The sequence below is a fragment of the Brachypodium distachyon genome, chromosome 1 (genome assembly GCF_000005505.3).
Source record: "Brachypodium distachyon strain Bd21 chromosome 1, Brachypodium_distachyon_v3.0, whole genome shotgun sequence".
NCBI lineage: Eukaryota > Viridiplantae > Streptophyta > Magnoliopsida > Poales > Poaceae > Brachypodium > Brachypodium distachyon.
Genome location: NC_016131.3, coordinates 38,567,949 through 38,578,222, shown reverse-complemented (window position 1 = coordinate 38,578,222; position 10,274 = coordinate 38,567,949). Strand labels below are relative to the sequence as shown.

Sequence of the window (10,274 nt, the reverse complement as noted above, 5' to 3'; positions counted from 1 at the left end):
CTGGTTGTGACAAGTTACTCCTGGTGATTGCGATGTCTGATAAAGCAGCCTTGAGTTGCATTGAAATTGGCTAAGCTGAGTAAGTTTGAAACAAGTTCCATTTGGCTACTACATTGTGATCGGTGTGGTTTCTTCATCTACCATCAATACTTGATGATTTGGACGTTGATCACCATTTGTTTTTGCCCAAAACAGGACAGATTTTTTAACTAGTCACTTGGCCGAAGCAAAAGCTAAACAGCGGTTATTGACATACTAAATGAGATTAACATCGGTAACTGGCCGTCAAAAGAGTTTATTTTATGTAATGAACTTTATATATAACTTCTGATATGTACTAGCACTGTGGAAGTATTTACAGTCTTCAAATTACAGCCAGAACTTTAGATGTGCATTTCTGTTCAGACAGCATATGAGAATATTAAGGGCCTACAGGCTACATGATGAATCGCCTCTTTGACTAAAAAGTTGCAAGCCTTCCAATCTTGGTCTCAAATTGCAACTGAAAAACCAGTAATCTTCTATATCTAAGTAGAAGCAACCCACTACTAGATTTCTCTAAAACTCATATTTTTGCACATGCATGCATGTTACTTCCATCAAGCTATCTCCACTAAGTGAAAAATATTCAATTTCATTATATTTTTCAATTTTAAATACTCTTTGTGTTAACTAAAAATTTCCGCAATAACGTGCGGGACATCATCTAGTTTCATAGGGCAGAGCACAAACGCCTGGTGGAGCCGAAGCAAAACTGTTCCCAGCATGGGTGTCAAAACCATCGCACTCAGCTTGTCTTCAAATACCAGTTAGGAATTTTTGGTGTCCACCTACTTCTTTAGGACAATTCTCTTTCTCCGAGGCTTTGGAGGTGCATCTTCAGGTGGACCATTCTTGATGCCTAGAAGTTCGAGGCCAGATACAATTGCATTCCTGGAAATAAACCACCCTCTCTGTTGTTGATCTATGGCGAGATCTGCTGCTGGACCATTGTAGGTTTTCAACAAATTATCCGAGTGAAGCAGATCCGCTTCCTCACCAAGCCAGACACGCCTGGATACCTCCCCGATTTGAATATTCAGCAATCTGTAATTTGTGTGCAAACAGTTGCAATCGAGTGGTTAATTTCAGAATGTTCTAAATTGGCACATTTTTGGAGAAGTTTACTAATATATTTTTCATGTGGTTCATGCTAAATATAGGAGTTCTTCACATCTTCACAACATGCTATCTTCACAACATGCTATCATGCCGTGTAATAATTCTTTCACAACTAAAATCATTTGATCCTAACATTGGCATATCAAGTATATCACATAAGCTGCAAATGTTAATACTCTGGGTGTATGCTCCTTGCGAATCTAACACAACTCACGAGAGCAGCTTGGATTCAGAATGAAAATAAAAGCAGGGATAAGGTAAACATGCAGTTGCATTGTATCTAAATATAATGAATATGCCAAGTGCCTTTTCATGAAATTGCAGAGAAAAATGAACTTGTAGAAATCTACCTTATCACTGCACTGAAGAATACTGCAACACCAAGAACATCAAAATGGTTTGCCATTGATCTATCAAGTCCACATAACATTTGATACCTCAGATTTGCATAAAGCCCACAAAATGCTCCATAGCTAAGAGCATTTTTGCTGATAGAAGGAACAGTCATTGATAACCTACATGTAACAAGATCCGTCAAAATTAAATTCCACACACGTATTTCTTAGAAAAAGTAGGGCATTTGATGAGTATGGATGTAAACAGCAGATGGTATCCCACCTTCTTTCTCTTCCAGAAGAAAGGACATTAGATAGACCACCCTGAATGGAGCCAGCAAGTAGCCCACCTAGGCAAAGCTCGGCAGCCTTGCCAAAGAGGGATTGGATTCTTCTTAGCAGATCAAACTGCCTCATAGGATAGCTCTTCTCAAATATATTACTGGGAAGCTTCTGGATCATATATGAACGGCATGGCGCAAGTGAATAGAAAACAGCTAAATTGCAAACTGTGGCAGTAAATACATTGAGAAACACCAAATCCCATTCTTGTTGGAACCTAACACCCAAGAAGTATGTAGGATTGGATAAGATGGGTGCCAGAAATTCAGGTTTTGAACAATAAGAAAACACAGCATACCTCTCCTTACGATTTTTCATCTCCCACCAAACAGATGAACTAATGGTAGCTAGCAATTCAAAGGTCATCTTATGCAGGAAAGATGGATCAGCAAGCATTCTGCAATTTAGAGAACGGAAGGCAATTTTTAATTTGCAAAAATCACAAGGGACATTCTTACATTACACGTAATCAGGGTGCACACTGATGCTATTTTATCAGTGAAGTAATATAACCATCAGTATATGTTGTCAACTAAACAAGTTCGATCCAGCACAACTTACAAAGAACAATGAAGTTGGAAGCTCCAAGAACCATTCTAAAATGTCAAGCCATCGCAATAGCAGATAATAATAAACTAAGACAAATGTACCAGAAAGTATATGATATTTAATAATGCCAGGCTAAAACCACTCATTCAGAAAGATTTCGGATATGTTGAGTCCAGCAGTCTGGGAAAGGTTTTAGAGACCAACCCAGTTCCAACAATTCAAACCAGAGTATTAGCAGATTATGTCCAAACATTGATCTTAATCACCAGAGTTCTTGTCTACGGAAATATGATTAAAGTTTATTTTATTTTTTACAAGAATATATGATGAGAGATTGAGAGTTTGCAGATGTTCCAACTTACAAGTAAAACTTTGGTCATGGACTCATGGTAGTACTTCCAATATATCGTTAGATCTAGGGCTAGAAGACAGATCGTTCAACATGGTATAGGTCTCTTTTGAGAAAGCCCAGCACCTCAAGTTGAAGAGAATTTTAATTTTGTAATATGTTGAACAATTTTTTTCAAACCAAACCAACAATTTTCAGATATTACCTTCCAACAAGGCCTCTTGAGAAGAAGCTTGGAAAAGCTCGAGAGAAATATCTAGCCTTTGTAGGCCTTCCAAACATTGACAAATATTGGACCATCTGGGCAGAACTGACCAAACCCTAAAACAAGTCCAGTTGATACCGTTCGATGGTTTAGAATCAGAGCTGAAACTAAATATAAAAAGAAAATGCAGATAGTTCAATACCATCTCATGAGCTTGACGCAAGCCAGCCGGCAAATTGCTTATAGTTTTGTACCACTCTTGAAGAACAGCATCAACAAACTCTCTGTTAAAAAGCTGTACAAATAGAGAGATGTAAAATGCATCAGCTTATAATCATCGATCATGGATCAGAGTGTGCTTCTCAGTGAGGGTTAGACCTCTTGTATAATAACACGCCTCCTGAAAAATCCAATTTCTTCATCTCCATCTTCAGAGTCGTCGAAGTAATCATCATCATCATCACCATCGTCGTCTCCACTATTACCACCACCATAGCCAATTCTTTTCCCATTATCCCCACCACCACCACCGGTTGCCAGCTATATATAGTGTTATGCAAGGAAATTAGTCAAGAAGGGTGCTTAAAGAAAAACACGCACTCTTCTTCAGTCTTCACAATTAACCCACGAGATAAATTACCAATCCCAACATATCGCGAAGGGCGTAACCCACTTTGCCTTCCCTTTCACGCAAAGGGGTAACCCAAATGGCAACACCACGGAATCTTAAGCACGGATGACCAACGGCATGACTCACGCACCTCGGGGTGGGCGCCTTTGAGCCTCTTGTGCGACAGGTCGATCTTGGCCTTCTGGAGCGTGACGGCTCCAAATGCCCCATGCTGCTGCCTCCTCCCGCCCTTCATCTCCGTCGGCGCATAGGCCGGCGCTGGGGTCGCGGACAGGCAACGCTCGAGGCTGGCGGCGGCGTGGTTGCGCTCAGCGGGAGGCGACGAGGAGGAGGAGGAGGCAGCGACGTGGAGGCGGGCGGACGGGCGGGGCTGCGGACGGACGGATGGGGCGGAGAGGAGGTAGTTTTGGGGGGCGGCGAGGAAGGCGGCGGAGGTCATGGCGCGTGGCGTTGGTGGCTCCACTCAGGCGGTGGCTGCGGCGTTGAAGTCGAAGGCGCCGCAGTGGTTCGACGAAGAAGAGGCTGCCTATATGTCTGTTGTCTGTGCTTTTTCTTTTCTTTTGCTCGGGATGGGCCCAGAGCAGAACGGGTTCTTCTTTTCTTTTTGTGTAGGAGGTTTTTGTTCAAAGTTTGCTGGCTTCATGATCGTGCCGGGAACCTGCGGCTTTGCTCTCGCCATGGCCAGCCAGCGGGGTAGGTGGAGATCAAACACAAGTCGGCCGCCTACAGATGTTTTACTGTTCCTCCGGCCACCAGACAGCTTATTATTCCGCCTATCGAAATTCAGCATGAGTTGTGTTGTGTCCGAGCACGTTGGTCACTGTAGTATGATTTTTCTTCAAGCTTTTTACACCTCGTTTGGACATAGCATTGAGACATGGTATTAGACATCGGAATTGGATAAGTCGCAAATGCCAAGATTCGAGGTGTTTTGATTTTATGTATTCATCCATGATATTCGGGACTCATTTTGAGTAAAATACGTCGATACAGTTATTCATGTATATATTCGGAACTCTACCTAATAACTTGAAACAGTAGCGTCCACCTATAAGATCTCATTCTAAAACCAAACAGGGGCATGTTTAGGTACACTCCCTCCCAAATTCAAAAGGGTGCCGAGTTCTTTTGCCTCACTCCTAAACCCCAAAACTTCATGACTTGATAGCAATGCTTCGCAATCACTCAAAACGATCACCCCATGCTCCGCAATCACCTACTGACGAGCCTGCCCCGTCAGCAAGCCCTCAAACATGACTTGACCGCGTCCCATGAACGACCTATGGTGAATCCAAATCCACCGACGTTGAACATCCACCGCCTGTCTCACTGCCCCAGCTTAGACTCCGCAAACCACCAAATCCTCTACTGAAAATTTCAGCGGAATACATTCAATACCTAACTTGATTTGCAACTCTCCTCCACCATGAGTGCCGCATCCACCTCCTGATCAGATAGCTCCTCTTGAAGAGCATCCGCCACCAGGGCGAGCTCATCGCTCGCCGAATCCCACGTATCGCACCAGCCAGCACCACTTCTGCATCCCCAGCCCACCACGCCACCTGGGAAGACCCCTCAGGTCGCCGCCGCGATCCACCCGGCAGGCGGTGATCATCACACCCCACAACCTGCGTCGCCTCCGAATGCCCCAGGCCCCACACCACCAGGGCCTTTCCAACCCGCGAAACCATCGGATGTCAAACTCGCACCAACACATTTGTCCCCCGTCTCCACCTGCACTCCAACCCCCATCTCACCTCACAAAGTGCGCAACCACACCCACTTCTATTGGATCGATAGGAAGTGCAGGAGAGCCGCTCGGGAGCCATCGATCCAACAACGACGCGGTGGCAAGGGAAGAGAATGGATTCCTTGCGATCACCGAAACGCCTGCGAGCAGCCTCTCATCAATGGCGGAACCGTTGACATCCACTATCATGAGACAGCCAGGAGCATAATAGAGGAGAAGCGCTCCCTCGTAGATAGCCACAAAGGATTTCTTCAAAAGAACTGAGTATCTTCCTCTTCCCCGCTCGTCAAGATCCCACCCATCCTCGATGAGAAGACTTCAACTCATCTTCAGAATTTACGGCTTTTCCAAACTGTAAGCCATCGCTCGTATAAGCTTTACTTAACAAATTTCAAATTGGCCGTCATTCCTTATCGAAGGGTTATAGTGCAATCGAGCCGTCGTTGTGTTTGAGTTTGAAAGAAGTGGAGTGTACCGAATAAAGATAGGAGGATCGTACTCCTAGAAAGTCACCTGCACACGTACTGAATAGTACATTCTGTAAACACAAAAGAGCATACCAGATGTGATGTACAAACCCATTACTGGTATCACATCTTTCAAATCGATCGAATCAAATTGCAGGGAAAACCAAGCATACCAGATGTAATGTACAAACGTAACAAGCAGTTTGCTATTGTTCAATTATTAGTACATGAATGGTAAATACCATCCGGTTCGGCTAATTTATGGTCTTGCAAAGCATTTGAACTGGGAGATTGTTACATCAGACTTCACACGATCCATATAACAGAGGTCAATGACTTTTTATGACGAAACAGCAGATGCCACTGGTTCCTTGTTCGCAGGTTCAGCATCCCAGAACGCAGTCTTCTTGCCTGTCTTCGAAACAGTCTGCAGAACAGCATCTGGGGTCACATTACCCTTCACAGTGACCTTCTGTTCCTTGATGTCTACATCGAAAGACTCAACACCTGAAGCAACCGCAAGCCCAATCAATGTGATTAGATTCCCACATGAATACATAAAAAATTGGACGTCCTGAAGAACATTCAACTCCCATGGGGGTTCAGAGTTCTAAACACATTAATCCACATGAAATAGTTTAATTCACACATAATAATAAGGAACCACGCATCCCAAGGCTTCATTCAGTTGTAGAATTCCTGGCAGGGATTGAGATATTATGGTCTGGAATGACCGGGAATGCAGTAGTTCATTTCCACCTCAACCCCTTCCAATCCTCACCAAACCCCATGTCTCTGGACAAGGCCTAAAAGGGGTGGGAAATCCCCATGTTCCAACTGGTAACATACAACAATATAGCAAATTGATGAGCCATTTCAATCAGGAGACTACTTAAGACCAACAAAAGCAGCCAATCTATGCATAGTTGAGATGAAGAAAGTATGAATTAACTTCTGTTTAGATTCATGATGCAATAAAAACCTTACTATGCTCAAGCAATTTCCCTCAGACCAACAAAATATACCAAAGCTGTATACCGATCAACATGAGGAACGGGTTGCAGCATGCCTCTCGAGGCCTGCTGACACCAGTTGGAGGAAACTATGAACTATCTCCTTGTCGGTTGCCCCTTCTCCCGCACCTTATGGCAGGAGGTGCTCTCGTGGATCCAATCGACCGCCTTTCCATCCATTGTTGGAGAGGACTTCTTGGAGGGTTATTCGTTCCACCCTCCAATGCCGTAGAAGGGCACCTCGTCACTGATGCTTACAGTGCTGTGGATGTGGAAGCAGGGAACAATGCTATCTTTGACAACATGACACGATCAGGGCCAGCCTGACTGCTGGCAGAAGAGACGGCAGTGGGTCTCAGCTCGCTGCTCCCAGTGGTGCTTAGCACTTGGTGTGTAGCGTTGTAAATCTTGGGGTATTTGCCTCTCTTGGAATTCTACATAACGTTTCTTCTATCAATGCATCAAGATGGAAAGATTTTTCGTTTTCTAGAGAAACAAAGCTGCATAACACCAGGGAAGTCGTCTTTTACCCTTTTTTGTATTATATTTGGTGCTTTTGCAATCAGTTTAGTAAAAAACAGTGCTTCTTCGACCAATCTCGGAAACAAAAAGTGCTTCAGAAAAGCCACCAAATACTAACTAGGCCGTACAGGACAGGATAATTCAATCAAGCCATCTATTTAGCACTGTCACAAAGAAAATTTAGGGAAGCATCTCACGTGTATTCTAAGAATTCTCTGGTGAAGGCGTTTTCCAGATCCTTTTCCTGATGGTAAAACTGTAGGGGAGGCCCTGACAGTAAATTTTTATTAAAGAGAAAAGATCCACAAGAGAGCTATACAAGGAGAACAGAATAAACAGGGGAGGGAAAGAGAACTAAACACATAGGGAGGGAGAGAGTGATGCCAATCTATAAAATTCAAATCCAGGACAATGAGGGTTAGGCTGAACATGATTAAAAGCCTCCGCATAAATATTGCTGGAAGAGAACTTAGAAACCCAAGAAAAGACCAACAGTACTTGTCCTGGCTAGCAGGAAGGAGGCTGGAAACAAGGAGCCTAAAGTTCAGGTATTCTGAATTCATCATAAGCCTGGGAAGAGAGAGGAAGGTGAAAAGGATCCAGAGGATCCCTGAAGCTAAGCACCTCGTGAAGAGTTGACAGCCCATTCAGAGAAAAAGAAAAAGGTACAAATTTTAGAGGGCTGCCACAGGTCAGACCAGAAGAGAATTAGAGAACTGTATCCCCAATAGCAGCTTGACAAGATACAATCTGTCTGAAGTAACTGTTCAACTTGCAAACATCCTTCCACCAGAAAGAACCTTCTGGCCTTGAAGAGCGAGGAGTGCCCTCTAGGTAATAGGATGTCCAGATCAGATTTACCCAAGGAATGTCTTGCTTGTTATTAACTTGAAAAGGAACTTCAGAAGGAGGGCATCATTTTGAACCGAGAGGTTCAGGATTCCCAGCCTGCCATTGCATTTAGGTTTACAGACTATGTCCCACGCAGCAAGAGAATTGGGTCTATTAGAAAGCTCAGATTTTCCAGACACATACGTGACACAATTTGTCGATCATATCCTTGACACCAGGGAGCTTTAAAGTGCTCATACAAAATGTAGGGAAAGCAAAAAGAACTGCCCTGGTAAGGGCATTTTCCAAATCGTAAAGAAATAACAATGAAAAACTAGACCAGGGTTAATTTCGTATTCAGATTGGTGAAGGACAATATAATGTTGTATCAATTCCAGTTGCATGGTGAAGGCTAAAATAAATCAAAATGAAAAACAATATCAATAGAAGAAAGTTAAACTACCTTCCATTTTGCTGAGAACCCGCTTAACAGCTCCAACACATCCTTCACAGGACATGCCAACCCTGAGTTCAATAGTCTGCATCACAGAGAAAATTGTGTGAACATTTACTCCACCAAATTGTGTGAACATTTTAACTCCAACAATTTCCCATTGGTTGACAACATCTATGAGTTGTTCCTTCCTACTGAGCACACATATCAAGTGTATATCTCAGGTTCTCAGACTATATCATTTAATCGTTACATATATAGTTTCATCGAATAAAGAAAACATACTAGAACCAGGATGCATGTTCTATGACGATATCACATTCCTCGCCATACTAGGGGAATAATAGGTTAGACCTTCTTTGGGACAAAAGAATTTGGACGACAAAACTGGAGCGTTGTAATCCCAAGGGAAAGTTCCAATCACAGGATTGCATTGGAAGAAAAATCATAGGACAGGAAATTTTCAACAGACCTCTATAGGCGAAGTTATCTTAAAATGCTGGGCCTTCATGCTTTCTACTACAAGGATGTTAAAAATAATATACACATGCAGCTGTGCCTAGGCCGTATACTACATATGATCCACACTACATTAATTTTTCTCTCAAGAGGCAAAAGCCTTTTATCTAGGTTTTTTGTTTTTTACCAATACTTAAGTTCTACAGAAATTCACTAGACTTACTTAATTACTCTCTGAAACACAACTGCATCTAAACAATACAATACATCTGGTAAGCTTGTATCAAGTGGCGGAGATTAAAATTGTACATAACATTTTTAAACTAGAGAGAAAATTGTAGTATTACTTATCCTCAAAAATGAACACAGATCATTGTCCGTTGAATATTAGTTTAACTGCCATAATCTTAAAATTAGCAAATAGACGAAACTGCAGATTAAGTAACTGAGCCCCAGAACTGCCTCGCTGACGAATTGGACATGTTTGGTTTGGACATTTGCTAGGAGCTCTAGCAATCACTCAAGACGGCCAGGTGGTTGACGCCGCACCCTGCCCATGACCATGAGCAGGCAAAGCTAATAGGTTCCAAATCAAACATACTGTATTAAAAAAAAACTGCAGTTGGAGATTTCTACTTCAATCTTATAGCTCGCAACTTGAGGAAGACCGATAAACACTTTGCCTCCCAAGTGGCAGGATCTAAACAAATCAGACCTTGCTAGCAAGATTATGCAAACGACAAATAATACACGCATAGGGAACGAATCAATCTGCTGCCCCATGAGATCGATCCCCTTATGTATGTACTACAAGCAAAGAAGATGTCATAAGATGCTTGTTCCCCAAAATTGCTGGGAGGGTCATTTCACCACTGATTCGAGCAAGGGACGGCGGCACCTGATTAGGCTAGCAGATCGAGAACGAAGATCGATGAGGGTTTTCGCGGCGATACCTGGGACATCGCGTGCGGGATCGGGGAAAGCGCCGAGCGGAAACGTTGAACCGGGAATGAATTCTGAGGAGAGGCGGAAATCGGAGGGATTGGACGACGGCTCCAGACGGGCTGGGAGGTCAATAACGCATAGGCGGTGGCGTGCAAGTAACGCTTTGATATTTCGGAAGAGGGAACTGGCCTCGACCCGTTGACAAGTGGACCACGGTTTCGTGACGACTGTACTGACGACAGCGCCGTGCCGTGATGGGCG

General features: G+C 43.4%; 2 protein-coding genes across 3 annotated transcripts; both read right to left on the bottom strand.

Annotated features, from left to right (window-relative positions):
• Positions 1-313: 313 nt before the first annotated feature.
• Positions 314-4,286, bottom strand: LOC100824955 (protein RETICULATA-RELATED 1, chloroplastic). 2 transcript variants are annotated; one of them, XM_003560696.4, is made up of 8 exons: positions 3,703-4,286; positions 3,320-3,481; positions 3,144-3,236; positions 2,942-3,057; positions 2,137-2,235; positions 1,780-2,055; positions 1,512-1,676; positions 314-1,086 (listed from the first exon to the last, which is right to left on the bottom strand). In XM_003560696.4, the coding sequence occupies exons 1-8, from the start codon at positions 4,009-4,011 to the stop codon at positions 831-833; spliced, it is 1,476 nt and encodes a 491-aa protein (XP_003560744.1). In that variant the 5' UTR covers positions 4,012-4,286; the 3' UTR covers positions 314-830. The 2 variants fall into 2 exon arrangements, with proteins under 2 accessions (XP_003560744.1, XP_024316229.1); XM_024460461.1 differs by lacking the exon at positions 3,703-4,286 and adding an exon at positions 3,582-3,702.
• Positions 4,287-5,891: 1,605 nt separating this feature from the next.
• Positions 5,892-10,180, bottom strand: LOC100823139 (copper transport protein ATX1). Its single transcript, XM_003563802.4, has 3 exons — positions 10,022-10,180; positions 8,619-8,694; positions 5,892-6,296 (listed from the first exon to the last, which is right to left on the bottom strand). The coding sequence occupies exons 1-3, from the start codon at positions 10,028-10,030 to the stop codon at positions 6,130-6,132; spliced, it is 252 nt and encodes an 83-aa protein (XP_003563850.1). The 5' UTR covers positions 10,031-10,180; the 3' UTR covers positions 5,892-6,129.
• Positions 10,181-10,274: the final 94 nt, after the last annotated feature.